The sequence below is a fragment of the Amborella trichopoda genome, chromosome 8 (assembly GCF_054954075.1).
Source record: "Amborella trichopoda isolate Santa Cruz 75 chromosome 8, AtrichopodaSantaCruz75HAP2 v2.0, whole genome shotgun sequence".
Classification (NCBI taxonomy): Eukaryota; Viridiplantae; Streptophyta; class Magnoliopsida; order Amborellales; family Amborellaceae; genus Amborella; species Amborella trichopoda.
In genome coordinates this window covers 13,914,314-13,937,728 of record NC_142343.1, presented here as the reverse complement: position 1 = coordinate 13,937,728, position 23,415 = coordinate 13,914,314, and the positions used below count along the sequence as shown (strand labels likewise).

The 23,415-nt window shown below is 35.5% G+C and overlaps 1 protein-coding gene across 4 annotated transcripts in view; it reads left to right on the top strand.

Annotated features, from left to right (window-relative positions):
* The window catches only part of LCB1 (long-chain base1), a 47,703-nt gene that overhangs the window by 11,840 nt on the left and 12,448 nt on the right, over window positions 1–23,415 (top strand). Inside the window, exons 3-9 of one of the 4 annotated variants that reach the window (XM_006848513.4) lie at window positions 1,364–1,455; window positions 17,472–17,565; window positions 17,663–17,735; window positions 17,910–18,042; window positions 19,781–19,955; window positions 21,499–21,639; window positions 21,728–21,823. In XM_006848513.4, coding sequence (XP_006848576.1) covers window positions 1,364–1,455; window positions 17,472–17,565; window positions 17,663–17,735; window positions 17,910–18,042; window positions 19,781–19,955; window positions 21,499–21,639; window positions 21,728–21,823 — 804 coding nt within the window. Of the gene's footprint in view, window positions 1–1,363; window positions 1,456–17,471; window positions 17,566–17,651; window positions 17,736–17,909; window positions 18,043–19,780; window positions 19,956–21,498; window positions 21,640–21,727; window positions 21,824–23,415 lie in introns of all 4 variants that reach the window. The other 3 variants (XM_088873748.1, XM_020669956.2, XM_088873749.1) reach the window with 3 other exon arrangements.

The window sequence follows — 23,415 nt, the reverse complement described above, 5'->3', positions numbered from 1 at the left end:
AAGAGACTAAGAGAGGTAGAGTTGTAGAGGACCAGAGGACGCTAGGGTTTGGATTGGTGGTTGGGTTTGGGGAACATGAAATGATTTAGGGTTAGGGACTTTGGGTAAAACAAATATGCATCGATGAGAAAAGTCAAAAGTTTAGCGATTGATTATTTTATAGTTAAATTAAGTAATTACTTTTTAATATATCTAATAAGTTTCTAATGAATTGATTAGTTAATAATTAATCATCATTTACCTAAAATCATATATAAAACTAACATATTAATTTACATATAATAAATCCGGTTCGGGTCTGGTTCGGGTCCACTAGGATCTGTACCTGACTCGTGACTACTTTGGGTATGCTAGATTGGACCCGGACCCGACCTGTGGGTCCAAAACTTGGACCTATACCCGGACCTGAGTTGGGTATAACCCCCCGGGTCCCAGGTCGGGTCGGGGTCCATCCACTGCCAGGCCTACAAAATTTCATCAAAATACATAATCTACTCACTGAATTAGAATTCAATCATCTCCATTTCTAGGGGAGAAAGGGAAACATAATCTATATTTCTAGGGCAGAAGGGGAAACATTTTTCATCCTCCATAAAATAGAGATTGTATACATGATGGAGAACTTCCTCTAAAAAAAGTCTCGAATACAGCAGTTGATCTCCTGATCTGAGCATGCAAGCTACTGGGGGATTGTGCTCCAAAGCCCTTCTAAGAGCTTCATCTTGAAAGCTCTTAGAAAACCATGTAGAAGAACCCTCAATGGGATTAAGAAGCCATTAGAGGTTGCGGAAAAGCTTAGGATTTGAGAATAGATGGGAGCATAGGAGAAGAGGGAGGAAAGAGTGGGCGATGATCTTCTAGCAATGGAGGGATGCTGATGCTTTATGGAGAAGAAGAACAGAGAGGGATAGGCACATGATATTGCCAACCCAAACAATCAAGCGTATCGTAGATAAAAAAGAAAAAAAGAAAAAAGGACCCCTTTTACTTTTTCTGTTTGTGATATTGGCATCCACATTGCCACAAATTTAAGTTTCTATTTTTCATTTTTTTTAACAAACAAGTTGATTGCTAGAATGCCCTCCAAGCAGGTTTGGGATGGCATTCAGATGTGTCCTTCTTTTGAGTTTCATAATATGTGCTTTTTCCTAGTAGGGATCGTGCATGGTATTTTCATTGGACAAATGTATCATTCATGACCGTGGTTGTGGTTTTTCATACATCAGCCTGTTGTACTGGGTGTAAATTTATGAAGCAGTTTTTGTCTGGGCAATTCAACTGATATTTTGTTTTTTATTTGTTTTGTTTTCTGGAAATTACAAGGATTCTTAGGATTCACCATAGTTTTGTAATAATGATGCAGGAAATAGATGAACTTTGTGCAGAATGGGTCCCTGAACCTCTTCATCCACCAATTACAGCTGACATGCTTTATGAGCCACCGGTATTGGAAAGGTAAAGCACAATACGTGATTTTAATTTTACTATTTATGATTTTATCTCAAATACATGGATATTTCACCCTTGCCTCATATTAGTCATTTGTTCTTTGCTATGTTACTGAAACTGGGACAGGTGCAGTCCTGTCCAACCAATTGGACAGCAAACCATACATTAAAACGGTCCAGAACTTGTCAAACCAGCCTGTTTAGTCGAATTAAGCTGTTGATGTAGCCTGTCTGACTAGTTCTTGGTGATGGATATTTTATATTCTCTCTTTTTCATTTTTCCAGTCTGATCTAACTAGTGAACAGGTCGGTCCGACCAGTTTGGTTCAGATTGGTGCCCTCACCTATTTTATGACTAGTCTGGTCTTCATGGCATTGGTTTTAGTGCCTATTTTACTTCTGTTGGCTGCTTATAATTACTTGTTTATTTTATAAGTTGTTTCGTGGTGGTTGTTTTTTTGTTGAAATGGATTGTATGAAATATGCTGCTAACTTAGTGACCTGTAGATATTTTATGAAATCATGGATTGTATCAACAAACGATACTCCACTTATTGTTTACCAAGACTTCTGTGTAAGTCTGGCTAAAATGACGTGAATGTGAAAATAGTAAAGTCGACTATACCAAGAATAGTGGAGTCTGTTTTCTTTAATGTCACTCCTGCAGTAAAAATGAGTGGATGCTTTGGAATTTGTGAGGTGTCAATGAAATGGTGCAAACTATCGTATCCCATGCATTATATTCAGCTTTGGAGTGGTGGATTTAATGATAGAAAATTTAATAAAAAACTAAGTGAGTTTTAACTTTTAAGGAAATTGAATTTGGTGGAGAGGGATCTTCAGGGTGAATAGAATTTACTTGCAAGGGTGGATGTGTTGTGCCCTTGCACTCGCTCATGGACTGTGTACAGGCTTAGGAAGGGTAGTGGGCTCTTCTAGAAAATGTACATGGCTATTGACATGTTCATAGTTGCCCTTGCTGGAGTATATGGTAGTTGAAGTTGAACCTCTAAAAATTGAGGTGTGAGATATGGGATTGTGAATGCAGATTAGAGAGAATTGTGCAGGATAGTAGGAACATTGGTTTCATTGTATCTGTGGGCGAATATTATGTAGTATCAACAAGCTCCTATATATGAGGATTTAAAGCCAATCTGCTTTGTTGGGGGATGTACTACATTCGATTACTACCTGTTTGGGTGTTTTTTTAGTCACTCTGACTTTGAGTCCACACAGAGTATACCACATTCAGATATGATAGTAGTCCTTAGCTAAAGGTGAACATAAGAAACAATCATAATGAGCCTGATTTGTGCTAAAATTTGGCAGGGCAGCTGACAATGGTTCTGAGACTTGTGCTTCAAAAATTTCATTAAGTTTGAACTTGGATAGAGGGTCAGGCCAAATTCGCCCTGACCAAATTTGTGGTGTATGAGTCTGGGTGCTGCAAACTTTGAAAGAAGTTGAAATAATAAAGTCCAAATGGGCTGAAACATTGGATATAGTTATATACTGTCAAAGACTCAAAGTGGTGTTATAACCTTGAACTACAAATTTCATGAACACTAGAGCTGATTTGAGGGATGTTCAAAGTTCGCTGCATCCGAGTCTATAATATAAGGACTTGGGTTCGGGGAGCTTCTGAATACAAGTGATAATGTGTTTATAATGCAATGGAACTTCGGATACCCTCTCAAAAGGGCATTATAAGCCTATGAAGAACACAGCTGGACACACTTTTTCATTTATACACAAGTTATATGGGATTTGGATGAATTGCAATGTTAATGTCTGTAAATTTTTCTTTATTTTGATTCTTTTTATTGCTCTGTAACAACATTGATCAAAGGTATTGCTTTTTGTATACTGATTGAATGAAAATGAAACAATTCCTTACAAGTCCTTGAAACTTTTCCACACCCAGCAATAAAAATAAAAAGCCCTCGATTTTCATACAATTTATCATGATTTGGGGACCCTTTGTGTATTTCTCTGGTTTTGTTTTGGTTTGGAGTCATTTTCTCTTTAATCATAAGTACACTTTTGGTTGTATTACTCGCTCAAATCCATCAAGGTAGGTTCTCATCTTTCGGAAAGCAACAAAAATGGCTCTTTGCATCTGGATTTGGACTTTCCTTTGGCTATTGGACTAACGACTGAACTCCCTTCATTGGCAACAACAAAATTCCCTTGTTATGATAGTAACCATACGTGGAATTGGGTTCTAGAATACATAAAAACAATACCCAAGGCTTATGATAAACAAACGAGAAATTTGTTATCCTTATCATAGTTACCGAAATCTCTCACTCAAGGTTGCGTTTCCGATTTGAAATCCTGATTCCGTGATTTTGACATGGAATCTTCATGGAATCCATTTTTGGGAAGCCAAGAATCGCAATTCCAACACTTATAGGATATCGTTTCTAATATTTATTGATTCTCGATCCCACAGTTGTTGAATCTCGATTCTACATTTGTTGAATTGGATACCACATATAATGATACTCTCTCCATCAAATCAGAAACACAAACATAGGGCCATGAACTACAAAATAAACAATTCAGTACTTATGAGAAGCATTAAATCAAAAGCTCGATTCCAAAGATATCGAAATCTAGATTCCATATATGAAAGAATCTTGATTCCATATGGATCGATTCCAAATTGGTCAGAGACTCGATTCCAAAGAGGACAAAATCTTGATTCCATATATGTAGAGATCTCAATTCCATTTGGGTCGAATCGCCATTTTTATAAAGTAGAAATCTCTTTTCCCATAAGTCCCTTGTACGGACGTCGATTCTGAAACAAGAATCTTCTATCTAGCTGCGATGGCAAAGCCGTCAAAGACTTCCTGTCCAATAAAAAGCAGGAGGAAAACCCTCGACGCATAAGATAGATGAATCTTTTACAGATGTACTCATTCACCATTGAGTTCATCAAAGGCTCTAACAATGTATTAGCTGATTTTCTGAGCAAGGAGGATGGAAAGACGAAATCCTAACCAAGGATCCGTCAACAGTCAAAGACGAAATCCTAACCAAGGATTCGTCAACAGTCAGAGACAAAATCCTAAACAAGGATCTGACAACAAAGGAAAGCAGCCACTCATAAACAATGACGGAAGCAAATGGTCAAGAGCGAATAACCAATTTGCGCAAACCCAGAGTTCGAGAGATATTTCCTATAAAGAAGCTCTAGAATTTCAAAAAGACCTTCACCAAAACTTCCCAGTAGAAACTAAACAAGTTTCTAGCTTCTTCAGAAAACCCGACATTCCAAACAACATTTATGAAGAACTAGATCAGGTATGGAAAAACCATATCTTCGGAAACAAAGCCCAATTTCGAAAACACATGAGTTCACTCTCAGACCTGATAAACAATCAGAGTCGAAATTTCGAAAAACTCAAAGAGAAAATATTTCTATCCATTAAACAAATGGATTGGAATGAAGACTTCTCTTTTGAAAAGATAAATTCCTTTCTTGAGATTTCACAACTTCTCGACCATCAAACAGATCATCTAGTTTTCGAAAAAATAAAAAGAATCTGTCTCTATGAAAAGGCTACACAAGTCTTGCCTAGCGACATTTTTAAAAATAACCCAGATGGTGGAAAGAGATCATTTTTCGAAAATTCCAGAACTCCTGGAAAGTAGGTTTGGATACCTGTACCTCGACCCACACCAGAGTATGAAAGTTGTTTGGTATCTCAATTATAATCAAAACTATGATTATGGCGAGATTGTTGGGTTGGGATTAGCTGGAAGAATCATATTTGAACACCTCCAGTCATTGTCCCTCAACTTCATGCCTAATTTCATCAAAAGCATGGTCTACACAGTCTCTAAATCATGGACTCATAATGACCACCTGACCTTTGAAATTACCAGTACCACGGGATGGTATGCCAGAGATAAATTCTACGAGCCATACCAGATTTGGAAATTGAGAAAGACAGAGCAAATGGATTTTTACATCTTTGAGGAAAACCTTGTCACTGTGGATGAGATTAAAAATCTAGATGTTGCCGAATATGCCATAAAGAGTATAATAGCATTCACTAAAAAACTGTACGCTGTTAAATATTCAAGAATGGAAAAATTTACAGATGAAAAAAGACTGTTCGTAACAGACCTTCCGATAGCCTACACAGCTAAAGAAGAGTTAGATATAGATTTAAAAAAATATCTAAATCTCTATCTCATGACAGTACTGATGGATCTCCTCTCTAATCTAGCTAACTAAGCTGAAGAGAGGCTCGAGATTTTCAAAGATACATTGTTGACTAATTGGGAAAACCAGTCCTTTGCCAGCAGTGACAATATGAACAGTGTTGGAAGACACAACATTGCCAATATGATGGAAGATTAAAATAATCTTATATGGGACGACTTGGCTGCAAAATTATCCAGCACACGTGTCCTGATAATGCAAAGACGACGCAAAACAGGATGTCATCAATGACGCAGGCTACAACGTAGGCGTTGACGTCATCAATTCCACCTCATTTGACACCTCTCTACCAAAATTATTGCTCCCAGGATGACTCATCAGTCACAATAATGAAGCCCAAGACACCTCATCTGTTGACTCATCGGTTGACTCATTAGTCGCAATTATGAAACCTTGACACCTCAATCACTGCAATTATTGCTACCTAGACACCTCATCTACTTTTCCTGGACACCTCAGCTAGCTTTTACAGGCCACGTCAGTACCTTTGTACTTTCCGCAATAATGGTGCAACCAATCCATTAATTATGGAATTCAAATGTAATTTGTAAGAATTTGGAGTCCGCCCTCTATAAATAGGGGCTCAGTTTAGTTGTTTGAGACATCGAAATTCAGAGCTCCACTTTGAGTTTGAGCCTTAGGGTTTTAGTTCTAGGTTTCTAATTTCCCATATAAGTTGTTTGCTCAGTTCCTCTGCTTCTTTCCTTTTTAGGGTCAACAAGTTCTCGTTCTTTTTCATCTTCATAGTTCCTTCATGTTGTAATCCGCTAGTCCTCTTCATCTGCTGCTGTTGCTGTTTCGCTTGTCTGTAACTGACATCAGAGCTTGTAAATGGTTTGATGTTAGACCGTATGCTCAGAGCTTGTAGTCGCAATTTCTATATATGAAGTGAAGCTTGCCATATCTTTCGGTAAGATTTTAATTTGATTTAAATTATTTCTTCAGCAAGGCATCTTTATATGTTTCGGTTTTTCTAAAACCCATATGCTTGTGTGTAGTTTCTCGAACTGTGAGGCCGTTTAGCCAGGAGTGCATTTCGGCCATTTTGTTCAAAGGAAACTGTTTTATCACAGGTGGCCTTAGGTGCCAAGAAAAACAACATGGGAGAAATAAACTGCTTAGCCAAAGAAAATAAATTAGATCAAAATAATTTTGAGCATCTATATCATTTGGATAAAAATGAAGTGAAAGATATTTCAAATCTTAGGAGTGTGAATGGACTTTTTGATTTTTGTAACCACTGGTTTAAAAATATTTCAAAAAATCAACAAAAAATTTCGGAAAAGATTTCTAAAGTAGAAAGTAAAGTAGATAGCTTAGGAAAAATAAATAGTATAGACTTAAACCCTGAGTCAAAAAATTTGCTAAAAAGTTTTGAACAATCTTTGAATGAAAACACTGTTTTCAATGAGGCTTATGAACCACGTAAGTCACTCTACTTTGGGACAGAAATCCTGACCCTTGAAGAAGAGTATAATGATTGCAAAGCCATCAAAGAAATCCTTGAATACTGGAAATCCCGGTATATCAAAAAAACTGATTTTGAAGAAAGATCAAAGCTTCAAAGAGGTATAAAAAAATTGTTTTCTGAAAATGAAAAACTCATGATAGAAAATAATTACCATCTCATCTTAAACATAGATGAAGATGAGTCTTTTTCGGTTTTCAAAGTCAAAATCGAGTTTGATACAGAATCAGATTATAGAATTGAAAGGAAAAAGAAAAGTTGAACCGCCAGATCACTTAGTCCTACCTGAATCTAAAAGGTATTCGGCCCAAGAATGGGAAGACTACCTAAGAAGTTTTCAAAAAGAAAATTTTGAAAATTTTCAAAAATATAAAGAAGCTTCTAACAAAGAAGAATTTTGTCAGACCACCGAGGAAAACCTCAGACGTCAACAGCATTTGAAAAACCAATTCCCACTGTAAACAATAGACGGGAAGATTTAAGCAAAATATATGTTTCGGTTACTGGAACGTATTTGGATATTAAAGATGTTCCCTTCTCTGAATATAATCAAGTTATCAATGAATGGGCTTAGTCAATGACTATTGTTATAACAAACAATCCTACATGGAACACTGACAGATTTTTCGACTATCTTGCGGGAACACTGCAAGGTGATGTTTTACAATATCTTCGAAAGTGGGAGGATTCTATAAAAGGATCCGTTCACAAAAAAGAACTCTTTGAGAAGAAAAAAGAAGACTTTTTGAAAGAAGTAACAAAACTTCTAAGAGGAATTATGTCGCACTGCTTTAGATCTGAATCTAAAAGTGGATTCTAATTATTCTCTCACAAAGCAAAAACTTTGCAAAATCCAAAGTTTTGAGCCCTTTGAAAACGAATTTAAAAAATGGTACCAAATGTTAGATGAAATCAAATCTGAATTTTGGAAAAAACAGTTTTTCAGCAAACTACCTTTTCCTTGGGATGAGATTTGTACCAAAACATACGACAAGTATGTTGCGGATACGACAAGTATGTTACTGATACGCCATAATCAAATATCTTAGCCAGAGCTTGCCTATGATAACCATATCTTAGGGATCTGTAATTCAAAAAAACCACAGTAATTCAAAAAAACACCAATGTATACATGTTATTGATATACATGATATATATATACATGTATTTTGATATATAGCAAACTACTTGTAATTGAATTTCAAAATACAATACCTGTACATGTTTTTTGATATCAATAATAAGCTCTGATACCAGTTACAGATAAGCGGAACGGCAACAACAACAGATGAAGAGGACTAGCGGATTACAGAATGAAGGAAGTATGAAGATGAAAAAAAAGGAGAATTTGTTGTATCTAAAAAGGAAAGAAGCAGAGGAACTGAGCAAACAACTTATATCGGAAACCAGAAACCGAGAACTAAAACCCTAAGGCTTGAACTCAGAGTGAAGCTTTGAATTTTGATGTGTCAAACAACTAAACTGAGCCCCTATTTATAGAGGGCAGACTCTAAATTCTTACAAATTACATTTGAATTCTACAATTAATGCGTTGGTTGCACCATTATTGCGGAAAGTACAAAGGTACTGACGTGGCCTGTAAAAGCGAGTTGAGGTGTCCAGGAAAAGTAGATGAGGTGTCCATGTAGCAATAATTGCAGTGGTTGAGGTGTCAAAGCTTCATTATTGCGACTGATGAGTCAACCGATGAGGTGTCTTGGCCTTCATTATTGCGACTGATGAGTTATCCTAGCAGCAATAATTTTGGTCGGTGAGGTGTCAGATGAGGTAGCATTGACGACGTCAGCGCCTACGTCGTAGCCTGCGTCACTAATGACATCATGTTTTGCGTCAGCTTTGCATCATCGGGACACGTGTGTTGGATAATTTTGCAGTCGGTCCGTCGCATAAGAGATTATTTTAATCTTCCATCATATTGACAATGTTGTGTCTTCCAACACTTTCCATACTGTCACTGTTGGCGAAAGACTGGTTTTCCCAATTAGTCAGCAATGTATCTTTGAAAATCTCGAGCCTCTCTTCAGCTTGGTTAGCTAGATTAGAGGGGAGATCCATTAGTACTGTCATGAGATAGAGATTTAGATATTTTTTTAAATCTATATCTAACTCTTCTTTAGCTGTGTAGGCTATCGGAAGGTCTGTCACGAGCAGTCTTTTTTCATCTGTAAATTTTTCCATTCTTGAATATTTAACAGCGTACAGTTTTTTAGTGAATGCTATTATACTCTTTATGGCATATTCGGCAACATCTAGATTTTTAATCTCATCCACAGTGACAAGGTTTTCCTCAAAGATGTAAAAATCCATTTGCTCTGTCTTTCTCAATTTCCAAATCTGGTATGGCTCGTAGAATTTATCTCTGGCATACCATCCTGTGGTACTGGTAATTTCAAAGGTCAGGTGGTCATTATGAGTCCATGATTTAGAGACTGTGTAGACCATGCTTTTGATGAAATTAGGCATGACGTTGAGGGACAATGACTGGAGGTGTTCAAATATGATTCTTCCAGCTAATCCCAACCCAACAATCTCGCCATAATCATAGTTTTGATTATAGTCGAGATACAAAACAACTTTCATACTCTGGTGTGGGTTGACGTACAGGTATCCAAACTGACTTTACATGAGTTCTGGGATTTTCAAAAAATGATCTCTTTCCACCATCTGGGATATTTTTGAAAATATGTCGCTAGGCAAGACTTGTTTAGCTATTTCATTGAGACAAATTCTTTTGAATGTTTCGAAAACTGGATCATCCGTTTGATAATCGAGAAGTTGTGATTTCTCAAGAAAGGAATTTATTTTTTCAAAGGAGAAGTCTTCATTCCAGTCCATTTGTTTAATGGATAGAAATATTTTCTCTTTGAGTTTTTCGAAATTTCGACTCTGATTATTTATCAGGTCTGAGAGTGAACTCATGTCTTTTTGAAATTGGGCTTTGTTTTCCAAGATATGGTTTTTTCATACCTGGTCTAGTTCTTCATAAATGTTGTTTGGAATGTCGGGTTTTCTGAAAAAGCTAGAAACTTGCTTAGTTTCTACTGGGAAGTTTTGGTGAAGGTCTTTTTGAAATTCTAGAGCTTCTTTGTAGGAAATATCTCTCGAACTCTGGGTTTGAGCAAATTGGTTATTCGCTCTAGACCATTCGCTTCCCTCATTATTTATGAGTGGCTGCTTTCCTTTGTTGTCAGATCCTCTTTTAGGATTTTGTCTCTGACTGTTGACGGATTCTTGGTTAGGATTCGTCTCTGACTGTTGACGGATCCTTGGTTAGGATTCATCTGTCTATCCTCCCTGATCAGAAAATCTGCTAATACATTGTTAGAGCCATTGATGAACTCAACGGTGAATGAGTACATCTGTAAAAGATTCATCCATCTTATGCGTCGAGGGTTTTCCTCCCGGTTTTATTGGATAGGAAATCTTTGGCGACTTTGATATCTGTTTTGATAACAAGGTTTTCTGGCGCAAGATATATGCGAAAGCTTTTTACTCCGCGTATAACTGCCAGTAATTCTTTTTCCTAGATCATGTAATTCTGTTCGTTTGGTTTAATTTTACCGGAATTGTATCCACATACCAACTCTTTTCCTTCATTATCAGCTTTTAAGACGGCTCCCCAATTTTCGTATGAGGCGTCGGTTTCAAGGATTAGTTTATCTTCTTGTTTAGGAAAATAAACTGAAGGAATAATTTTCAATTCTTCTTTAATACGTTTGATAGTGTTTGTGTCATTCGTATTTCAAGATAATTCTTTATCCTTTTTCAATTTTTCCAAAAGAGTTCTTTCCTTTTAGAGAGGTTTAGAATAAAATTTCTCCTATAATTAAGAATTCCTAAAAAGCTTTGAAGATGTTTTGTGTACAAGCTCATTTGGAAAATTCCTAATTTTGGAAACGATATGCTCCAAAAGTCTTATACTTGTTTGGTCTAAGACAATGCCTAGAAATTCGAATGAGGTTTTCTCAATCTCCATTTTCTTGGGATTTGGAATGATTCCATGCTTAAGGAATTGTTTGGAAGTGATTTTGAGATGATTTTGGTGTTCCTCTATGGTTTTAGAAAACACTAAAATGTCATCAATGTATATAGCACAAATATCTTTTAAATCAGAAAAAATACCATCCATCCATCTCTGAAATATCTGCGGTGCATTGCAGAGTCCGAATGGCTTTACTTTCCATTGATAATGGTTGTATGGAGCACTGAAAGCAGTTAAAGGTTTGGATTCTTCTGTGAGCATGATTTGCGAGAATCCTGACTTGCAGTCAAATTTACTGAAATATTTTGCTCCCTTGGTTTGATGAATCAAAACATCTTTTCTGGATATAAAATATCCATCAAACTCAATGTTTTGGTGAAGCCTCTGAAAGTTGATTACCATTCTGGCTTTACCTCTTTTTTCCTCATTATGGTTTCCTACCATGAATGCTGGGCTAGAATGGGGACTTGTTGTTGGTTCAATCAAGTCTTTCTCTAGCAGTTCTTTCAACTGAATAGCAAACTCGTCTATATCTTTTTTGAGATAGACCATGGGTTTTACTCTTATGATCCTGTTTGGATCAGAGAGTTTCAGGCTACAGTATCTTGGACTTTTGGACGATAATTTCATAGGGTTCTCTGAGAAATTTGGTTCAAGCATTTTGTAAATCCAATGGGTAGCATCTAACTCTTTGAAAAAGTTATTTTTGAAAATTTGGAGTTTTTGAATGGTTTCTCCTCGTTTTTGAGGTGAGAATCCAAACTGACATCTATACTTATGTTTTATAAGTATAGGTATATCAATGTTTTCTCCTTTTTGGGTCAAAGTTATTTTGTAAATCCAATTGGGTAATGGTTTTACAAAAAGTTGTTTCCCAAAATAAAATCTCCATGCATGAATGGAAAACATAGTATCTTAGGGATAGAAAATTTTATATTTCCCAACCAGATAACGATGCTTTTGGCTTTGTACTTTATGAGAGTATTGTTCCTATAGATGCCGGTTGCATGTAATGGGCTTTTCATTCGTTCCCATGTTTCTAATGGTAACGCTGTTGGGCAGCGGGCTCATGTGGTAGCACCTGTGTCAACTAGAAGTTGTTTCCCAAAATAAAATCTCCATGCAATAGGTATATCAACTTTTTCTCCTTTTTGAGTCAAAGTTATTTTGTAGATCCAATTGGGTATGGTTTTGCAAAAAGTTCTTTCCCAAAATAAAATCTCCATGCATGAATGGAAAACATAGTATCTTCGGGATAGAAAATTTTTTATTTCCCAACCAGATAGTGATATTTTTGGCTTTGTACTCTATGAGAGTATTGTTCCCATTGATGCCGGTTGCATGTAATGGGCTTTTCATTCATTCCCATTTTTCTAATGGTAACGCTGTTGGGCAGCAGGCGCATGTGGTAGCACCTGTGTCAACTAGAATATCAAGGTGATATGGTTTATAACCTTGAAAATTAAATTCACCCAAAACAAACAAATATTTTTTCCTGTTTTGGTTATGAGAGAAGATTATTTCTTCCCCATCTTGAAATTCGATTTTCGAAAACAAAACAGTATTTTGAAGCTCTTCTTTTCTTGTTCTTTTGAATTACTGGTGTTTCTAGTTTCAAAATTGCTAGACAGTCCAGGAAAAAACGGTATTGTAATGTTTTTGAGAGGTTTCGGTTTTCTGTTTGAAGATAAACCTTGTGTTTAAGATAAGTCTGTTATTTCAGAAAATCGTGCTGCTGGACTGCTGGGTACTGATTGACTAAAACTTTTGGTTAAAGTTCTTTGGTTAGAAAAGTACAAGTTTTTCCCAGATGCTTGAAAAGTTATAGGTTGCAGGTCTTGGCTATAATTTTCAGAAAAACTGTCAACCAACCAATTTCTGGGAATTTTCAAATCCTTCCGGTTGATTCACCGGGGATGGATCTCATTATTGAAATTTCGTGGTTCTAAAATTTCGACGAACCTGTTATCAATATTTTTTGTTGAGGTTCTCGTTTCGTTTGTAAATTCGTGGATGGCTTTCCACTCAATTGCAAGGTTGAAACTGTTGTTCTTCATACCAATGTTTTTGGTCTGAATCAGAATCCTCACACTATCGTGGATGTTTTTATCATGGATAGAAATAAAATAATTTATGTTTTCTTTTAAACCAAATTTTTCCCGTGACAAGATTAGATTGAATGCCTGCTATTATTGCTTTAATAGGGTTATTGAATCTTTTGTCTAAAATAACGACAAGGATTGGTGTGTCAATACCCTGTCTGAAAAGTGCAGTGATTTCAATCAAAATGATTCCTATGTGCATATATCTCAACCTTGGAAACTTTTTGATCATTTTGGAAATCTTGCCTTTGTCAAATATAGGGATTTCTACATAACCATTTTCAATTGCTCTTGCAGTGGTGTTTCCACTGAAGCGCTCAAAATGTCTGATGTTCCAGAATTGGAGCTTCGACATCCTGTTGATTTCTTCCTTTTTGAGATTTTTCAATTTTTCAACCTTTTCTTCATCGATGAAGAATTCTTCTTGAATTACATCACCGAGTTTTACAACTTGTTTAGAAATCTCAGAGTTGTTCTCCGGGTTTTCTTTTAGATGCATCATGAAAACATATTCATCCTCTTCTTTCGACTCGTTGTTAGATTCAGAGACAACTTCAAATTCAATTTCATCTTCAGAGATTTCTTCTCCAAAGCATATTTCAAAATTGTTTTCATCAAGCATTTTGATCATCTTTGTGGCATTTTTCCCTTTTTGGGGGCAGTTTGGTGCTATGTGTCCTTCGTTGCAGATGTAGCAACGACATGAACTCTTAAGTTTGCTGTTATTTTTTCTAACAACATACCTTTTCGTCTTGTTAAACTTTTTACCCTTTTTCGAGTTTTTCCAACAAAATCTTTTTGTTTTGAAAATTTTCTTTTTCTTTCCTTTTGCATTACACCCAAATTCTAAATTGTTTTTTAGAAGTTTGGTGCAGTCGTTTCATCTAAGTCATTTTTTGACTTGCTTGGCTGCTTTTACTTCGATGCAATGAAAATTTATGATATAGAGAACAAATCTGATTCTATTTTCGAGAGTATCTACTGATGTAGTATCAGAAACATACTTGTCGTATTTTTCGGTACAAATCTCATCCCAAGGAAAAAGTAGTTTGTTGAAAAACTGATTTTTCCAAAATTCAGATTTGCTTTCATCTAACATTTGGAGCCATTTTTTAAATTCTTTTGCAAAGGGCTCAAAACTATGGATTTTGCAAAGTTTTAGCTTTGTGAGAGAATAATCAGAATCTTCTTTTAGATTCAGATCTAAAGCAGTGCGACATAAGTCCTCTCTTAGAAGTTTTGTTATTTCTTTCAAAAAGTCTTCTTTTTTTTTCTCAAAGAGTTCTTTTTTGTGAACGGATCCTTTTATATAACCTCCCACTTTCGAAGATATTGTAAAATATCACCTTCCAATGTTCCCCCAAGATAGTTGAAAAATCTGTTAGTGGCCCATATAGGATTGTTTGTTATAACAATAGTCATGGATTGTGCCCATTTACTGATAACTTGGTTGTATTCAGAGAAGTAAACATTTTTAAGATCCAAATACGTTCCAGTAACAGAAACGTATATTTTGTTTAAATCTTCCCGTCTGTTGTTTACAGTGGGAATTGGTTTTTCAGATGTTGCAGACGTCTGAGGTTTTTCCTCGGTGGTCTGGCAAAATTCTTCTTTGTTAGAAGCTTCTTTATATTTTTGAAAATTTTCAAAATTTTCTTTTTGAAAACTTCTCAAGTTCTTGGGTCGAATACCTTTTAGATTCGGGGTAGCAATCTAAGTGATCTGGCAGTTCAACTTTTCTTTTTCCTTTCAATTCTTGAGCTGATTTTTCAGCTTTTTCTTCAGAATTTGATTCTATATCAGACTCGATTTTGACTTTGAAAACCGAAAAAGACTCTTCTTCATCTATGTTTAAGTTGAGATGGTAATAGTTTTTTATCATGAGTTTTTCGTTTTCAGGAAACAATTCTTGCATACTTCTTTGAAGCTTTGATCTTTCTTCAAAATCAGTTTTTTTGATATACCGGGATTTCCAGTATTCAAGGATTTCTTTGATGGCTTTGAAATCATTATACTCTTCTTCTCGGGTCAAGATTTCTGTCCCGAAGTAGAGTGACTTACATGGTTCATAAGTCTCATTGAAAACAGTGTTTTCATTTAAAGATTGTTCAAAACGTTTTAGCAAATTTTTTGATTCAGGGTTTAAGTCTATACTATTTATTTTTCCTAAGCTATCTACTTTACTTTCTACTTTAGAAATCTGTTCTGAAATGTTTTTAAAATTTTTTGAAATATTTTTGAACCAGTGGTTACAGAAATCAAAAAGTCGATTCACACTCCTACTAAGATTTGAAATATCTTCCTCTTCATTTTTATCCAAATGATATAGATGCTCAAAATTATTTTGATATAATTTATTTTCTTTTGCTAAGCAGTTCATTTCTCCCATGTTGTTTTTCTTGGCACCTAAGACCTCCTGTGATAAAACAGTTTCCTTTGTACAAAACAGCTTAAACTCACTCCTGGCTAAACGGCCTCACAGTTCGAGAAACCACATACAAGCGTATGGGTTTAAGAAAAACAGAAAGAAATAAAGATGCCTTGCTGAAGAAATAATTTAAATCTAATTAAAACTGAACATAAACATCATAAAGATAACTAGAAGAAATAGAAATTAAAATCTTACTTGAAGATAAGGCAAACTTCACTTCATATATAAAAATTTCGACTACAAGCTCTGAGCATACAGTCTAACATCAAACCATTTACAAGCTCTGATACCAGTTACAGACAAGCGGAACAGCAGCAGCAGCAGATAAAGAGGACTAGCGGATTACAACATGAAGGAAGTATGAACACATCGGGGATAACTGTGGATTACATGTACAAAGTACATGTTATTGATATCAAATAACTTTCCTTTGGTCCAGTTTTTCAGCAAGTCATGGAAACTTAGTAATCTGACCATTATATGAGCACATCGGGGATAACTGTGGATTTTACCATGATGTAGATCTTTGATGAGGAAAACAGAAAATTATGTGGGTCCAATCAAAACAAGCACAAATTGAAGGAAACGCTGGTTTTCTCCTGTAAACCCTAACTAGGGCTCATGCTAAAGCTCCCATCTTTCATATTACCATGTCAAAAATTCCCCTTCCTTTATGTGCACCTCCTTTTTAGAACATAACTAAAAATTAAAAGTCAATAATGTCCCTCACTTAGATAAAATGGCTAATAAATCCGACTTAAAGTAAAAATACCCTATTTGCCCTTCACTTATTCCAAAATAGAAGAAACCATGGTTGTGGGAACCTTGGGGTTAAGATCATGGTCCTACCTTAGGAACTTGATCCTGCGGTTCCTCCAAGGGATCCTAGAGGGTTCTCGCTCCCTCATAAAATAGGATCTCGATCTACATGCTTGTAGGATCCCTCCAATGAGAGGAGCTGACTGTTAATTGAACTACTGCTCCTCTCCTTGGTATTACAAATTTATTTCTTTAGAATATGTTAAACTGTGGTGCATATCAAATCGTGGTATACTAGAATTATGATATTAAAACCTAATAATTTAATATTATTTTAAGTCACTTATGATATTATTAAACTGACCCCAAATCATTAAGATAAGGCTTGGATGATGATGATGATGAATTTATGATATTATTGAACTATGTTATTGTAGTAAATTGGAGTACCATAACTATGGGATTAGTTATAAGCTAAGGTGCATGATAAAGTGGAGCTTAGATCTCTCCAAGTCAAAGCCATAATCCCAGTTACATGGGATCTCCGTCCCAAGCATCCTATAGGATCTAGCTCCTTAATTGTTAAATGTACAGATGTCGATCCTAACCCCAGGGAACTTCTACCTTATAGCGGTTTGGCATTCCCCGAACCAATCTCGCTCCCAAACCCTCTCTTGCCTCCAAGAACGATGAAAGTAACTATTGATAAAATAAAAATAAACTGAGATCACTAAAAAAAATAGCCCCAATTAGTGCTTGCTCTTCTTATTCTTCATGGTGGCTCATCTGAATTTGCATCCTCCAAATAGATACATGCCTTGGGAGGAATCTAATGTTCGAAATGCAGAGCATTCCCACTAGGACTGCTATGTATGTCATCAATCTTACTATTTTGTCTACCCATTGTGTGTGATGGTTTGTTGATTTAGATCTCCTCTATGTGTTGGTTGAATAGATAAGTATGTACTTTAATCAAAGAAGTTGGGTGTTTTTCTTGCCTGCTTACTTTTTCTTATGCAGTGCTGCAGGACCACATACCATAGTTGGTGGCAAAGAAGTTGTGAACTTCGCATCAGCAAATTACCTTGGACTTGTTGGGCATGAAAAAATAATAGTGAGAAGGCTTTTATCTGCACTTTTGTTGACTTATAGAATACAATTATGTCAGCTTGTGAAACAGCAATCTTATTGGAGCTGCAGCTTCATTTCAGGGGTCCTGCATGGCTGCTTTGGAGAAATATGGTGTGGGATCCTGTGGTCCTCGTGGATTTTATGGGACAATTGGTAAGACTGAAGCGCTACAATGCTTAATAAAATTTAACTTGTGCATTCTACTTCTAAATAAGTATGTAGTTGTCCTGAACTGCAAAACTCTCAATATGTTTTTAATTAAATGTGCGATCACACTAATGTATAGAGTTTTCTGATATTGTTGTTTAACAACTGTCTCTCTTTCAGATGTTCACCTTGATTGTGAGGAAAAAATTGCCAAATTCTTGGGAACCCCTGACTCAGTTCTATATTCCTATGGGCTTTCAACTATATTTAGTGTGATTCCAGCATTTGCCAAGAAAGGGGACCTCATCCTTGTGTGAGTCTTTCTATTTATATTCCTGTTAGTTTGATAGTGTTTTAAACTCCGGACTAGGACTTTCTGAGATCTATGCTTGAGTTAGGCCAATTGACTTGGCTGAGTTTGTTGTGAAAATGCATTGGATGCCAAAAAGGGTCAGACTTAGGCGCATTGTTTTAAAATGCAACTGCAAAACGTGTTGTGCGTTATGCGGCTTGGAGCGCATCGCTTCGGGCCACATACGTGGAAAAACGTGATGCCCCCACATATGCGGTGCATCATCGGCATATATGGCCTCATTGCTCACATTGCCCTCGTCGAAATTTCTTTGGATTGGTTGATAAGTTTTTATTTCCTTATTCTTATTTTTTTGGGTGGGGGACCGGGTGGGGTGGGGGGTTCAATGTCTTCATCATCTTCAAGTAACAAGGACCCGGCATAGAAATATGCTAAAACTAAAAAACTATAAGGATTGAAATTGTGCTATTTGTAATATGTGGGAACACTTATACGGGGGGACCACACTTATATAGGGGGTATTTTCCAGCCAAATGATAACTTAGTCCGTATTAACAGAAATGTCAAAGCATGCCCACAAATAACTGATTAGATTGGAAGAGAGACTAGGGCATACTTAGACAAGAAAAAACAAAAGAAATGAAGAAAATGAGACAAAAGGAATTGATAGAAAAAATTCAAGTAGATGATATTGATGACTTATATGATTGAGAGTTGAGAGTTGATTCTCTCTTTCTTTTTTGTCATAAACTTTTGCTTTGGAGTTCAAACATTGAAGTTTGGAATTTTAGATATTTTATATGAGATGGACTGGATTGCTTTATTTACATGTTAATTATGTTAGACATTTGGACTATTAAAGATTAAAAGTTAGAACAACAAACTCTATTACTCTTTATCAGGCTATCCAGGGACTCAAAATCTCATACAGCTAATGTGTAATAGATACTGAAAAAATAAAAATGCCTACTACCACATAAATCACAATTATGTTTTTCCTATGTATTGTTTTTTTTGTTATTTTCTAGAAGTTTTTAAATTTTTTGACCGCATTAGACGTGATGCGTCCGTGACTGCATCGAGCCGCACTAGACCCCAACCGCATTGGGACCGCATCCCGCATTTTAAAACATGGCTTGGGTGAGTTCCTAGGTATTTTCACCGGACTCGCTAGGGGATGGCTAGGCTGGTTGACTACAGCTACTCTCTGAGTTATAGAATGCTGGTTTAATAAGATAGAAATACAAAGTCAATAAGTTTAAGTGAATGGTGATCCTGAGTGTATGTGGCAGCGGAGGATGCCTATTTTTAAGATATGTTGGTTTCTCAAAGTCCCAAATACAGTTTCAATTATGGTGGTTTATTGCCAGTTCGATGTGTCTGTACATGTTATTATTCTGGTGAAACGGCATACAATTTTATGACAGAGAGCACTGTCTGAAATCTTTGGCCTTGTTGAAGTTGCTTTCCTTGTATGCTTGTATCTGTTTTTCTTTTTATATTCTTTTATTGTTTCCACGTTCTACGTCCTCTATGTCCAAAACTTGATATAACTCCTCAATATATTTAGTTTTAAAACAGCATCTATTTGGTTTATTGAATACCTGTCCATGGTGTGCTTGCTTTTTTTTTCTGTACACTGCATTTTTTAAGAACTTTGTTTCTTTTTTTCCTTTATCTTTTTTACCTTTGACTTGGAACAGAGTCTCCTTTGTTCAGTTAGATTTTCTTTTTTCAGAGATGAAGGAGTACATTGGGGCATACAAAATGGTCTGAGTCTTTCCCGTAGCACTGTAGTACCTTTCAAGCACAACGATATGGAGTCACTGAAAGGTCATTTGGAGAGAGTTACACGAGAAAATAAGCGACTCAAAAAGATAAGACGCTACATAGTAGTTGAAGCTATATACCAGGTACACATGTTTGTGATTGCATTAACTTAATTTCAATCTAAGTATAGGGCAATTTCAGATTAATTATTAGATTCATTGAATAGTCCTTCTGTATCCGTAACTTTGTTAAGCTTGTTAACTTTCTTGGATAGAGACTTCTGTTGCATCATAAATGGGGATGGCATGTGCCTATATATGTAGATATCAGCAGATTTTGGAGGGGCAGTTAAAATGGCTGCATGATATTGAGTTAATACCAGTCAAAGCGATGCACAGTTGTAAGTGAAATATTAAAGAAGTTAGCTTATTGGCTGGTATATGGTCCAATAGCTATGAGCTCAATATTTTTGGGAATCATTTCGGCCAATTCCATATATCAGTAAAAAGCTTGTTCATACTCAGAAATGTGATTGAATTTGTTATGAGAATCATAATGAACTGAATTTCTAGTTCATTTCCTGATTGACCAAAAATATGAAGTACATTCTCTCTAGATTGCCATAGACCCCATTTAGAGGGGTCAGGTTGTAAATTCTTCTACAGAAGCAACTAATATGGTAGTGCAATGCAGTGTTTAAAAGATATGGTCTAGACCGGGTCCAGTTCCGCCAAGTATAGGTTCTACCATCCCTTCACCCGCTTTCTTTGGAAACCCCCGTTTTTCTTTTTGCCTTATTTTTAAAAAAATAATTTTATGGTATATTCCCATGTATCAACCCCCCTACAACTTTTCTCATTTTGTTGTAAGTTTTTTTACTTTTATTGTTTTAATAATTCCCTGGATCCGGACCGACCTGGATCAGTGATCACCGAGACTTCTTTTCAAACGGTGGTTTAATGGCAAAGATAGTTCATTTTGTCGATCTTTATCACAAATAGTTAAACTATTTGCTAGAAAAATTTGCTTAGTACACTCAATAAAGAATTTGACTGAACATAAATAAACTAATTTTTATGTTTGAAGAGAGCAAAAACTCTTAATATATACCATTTACGCTGGTAGAAGTGTCACATTTGGATAGTTCAGATGTGTAGATTCAGGGTGACCATCAGTTATTCAAATGATTCTGTAGGGTTTGTGAGTTGCTGGCCATCATACTTCTTCTGCTTGTTATTTCTGTGTTCTGTATCCTTTCAGTAATATAATATGAAAGTTATGAATGGGAATGTCGAAATTGATGAGGAAAGAATTAAGGTTCATTTTATTGGTTGAGCCTTTCTTAAATTGGTGTCACTTTCTTTGAAAGCTTGGCCTGCTTGTGGTCTGTTGGAAATTTATCGGAGGAAGGTGGTAATATGAATTTCCAAGGAGTTGGGGCACTTGACTCTTCACTGCAAGGGCACCTAGGGGTTTAAAAAAAACAAAAAGAATCTCTGCACAAAAACATATACAAAATAGGTGATAAAATGCTTATTAATTTAACTTGGTTGAAGAATTTCTATCAATCCTATCGGTTTTTGTTGCGCATATTTGCTCAATTAGTTTGTAGTTTTCTGTTATTTGTGCTTCATGTCTGCCATTCTCTCTTGCTTCAAGAAATCATGGATCTTCCTATGGTTTCAGAATTCTGGTCAGATGGCTCCACTGGATGAGATTATAAGATTGAAAGAGAAATACCTTTTCCGGGTGATATTGGATGAGAGCAATTCAGTTGGTGTTCTTGGAAGATCTGGAAGAGGCCTTTCTGAACATTACAATATTCCTGTATGTTCTAGTCCTGTGGTTCACCTAGTGAATTTTATTATATTTTCTGTAGTTTGTAATGTTATTCAGATGTGTATTCCTTGTGTAGATAGAAAAGATTGATATCATAACTGCTGCTATGGGTCATGCACTAGCAACTGGTGGTGGATTTTGCACTGGAAGTGTTAGAGTAGTTGATCATCAAGTACGTATGTATTTATTATTGTTTTCTAAGTAACATGTATTAAGAAGAAATTTTGCTTGTTTTCAACTTACTTGATCGCCAAAATTTTAACTGATATAGAAGACCGTCTCTGAGACAAAACAGGATTAAATTTTTACAAAAAGGGAAAGGATTGAAGTTTGTTTCTCTTGGTCTTGTGAGTTCTGGTTATGATTATATATATACTAGCGACGGACACGTGCTCCACACATGTTTTGAGTTTTCTGATTTAGATATTTCTATTTTATCATACCTAACGAAGAATCTCATGCATTCATAGATGTTATAGTAAATGAGAAATGTTTTAGCAATGTCGTTGTTAATTCAAGAATTTTACCGAAGTTTATTTCATAGAAAATCTGTCTTACATTTTTTGAAAGGAATTGTATGTATGAAAACATTTACTTAAAATACATGGAGTTTACAATAAAACCTATCTATCTAATGTGAAATTCAATGGCCTGGGTCATGTGATGAATCTTGAAAAATTTTCTTCTAGACATTGAACCTAGACAATGTAGACTCTAAGCCACAGGATTTGAGATCTAACAGCCAATAGTGATTATGACTTATTTGTACCAAAGCAAAAAGTCTTATCCTATACTTCCTTTTTTAATAACATGATCAAGTGAAATCCTCTAATATGTATTATTAAACAAACTCGTATTTTCCATCTGGTTTGTTCAAATAGTACATGTCGAATAAATAAGGCTTTGGAGGTTCAGTTAAAGAGTTTTAATAATGACGTTATCGGAATAGTATATTGTATGATGCTCTTAAAATTTTGCAATGCAAGTTTCTCTTAAAATGATGAAGTAGAAACCTCACAACCAAAACTCAATTCTAGAAGTACAAAGAATAGAAATAGCCATGTCTGATCAATGCTCTAAAGCATAAATAAATGAAAATCTGTCTATGTAAAGTTACAATTCTTTACATAGAAAATATGAAGTAAATGAGAAGCTTTCTATGAAAATATGAAATTAGTAAGATAAAAGTAAAATATGAATTTTAGTATCATTTGACATCAATTGAGAGTCCTAAAAAAGGTATGGTTTATATAAGGCTGAGACCCTAACAATCAAAGTAAGGCGCATCTCTAAATAGTGTCCAAAAATGAGTTTTCAAAAGTAAAAATCTTCGTGATGGCCTGAAAATTTATTTTTGTATTTAATCATAAAATTTAAAGCTTCAAAAATAGTGTAGATTGAACAAATCGAGGAACACTTAAAAATATTGAAAATTGATGGCTTAGATAATGCATTACAAAATGCACTATTTTTCAAACTTGAAATCCATTTTTTTCACATCTATACATCTCGAGATTTAGATGATCGATTTGAGGGTTTTGCACAATGTTGTCAGATTTGCTTCGGAGTCTTCTTCGGTTTGGTGAGAAAAATGAAGCAATTCAGTGCTTTGGCCGATTCGGGGAAAGACTTCAAAATGTTTTTAATTTAATATAAATAAATTAGATATTTATATATAAAATATATAACAATAATGGAAAAATGAAAAAAAAAAAAAAATTTAAAAATAAAAATACTTCTATATAGGTATTTCTTTTCTGACTG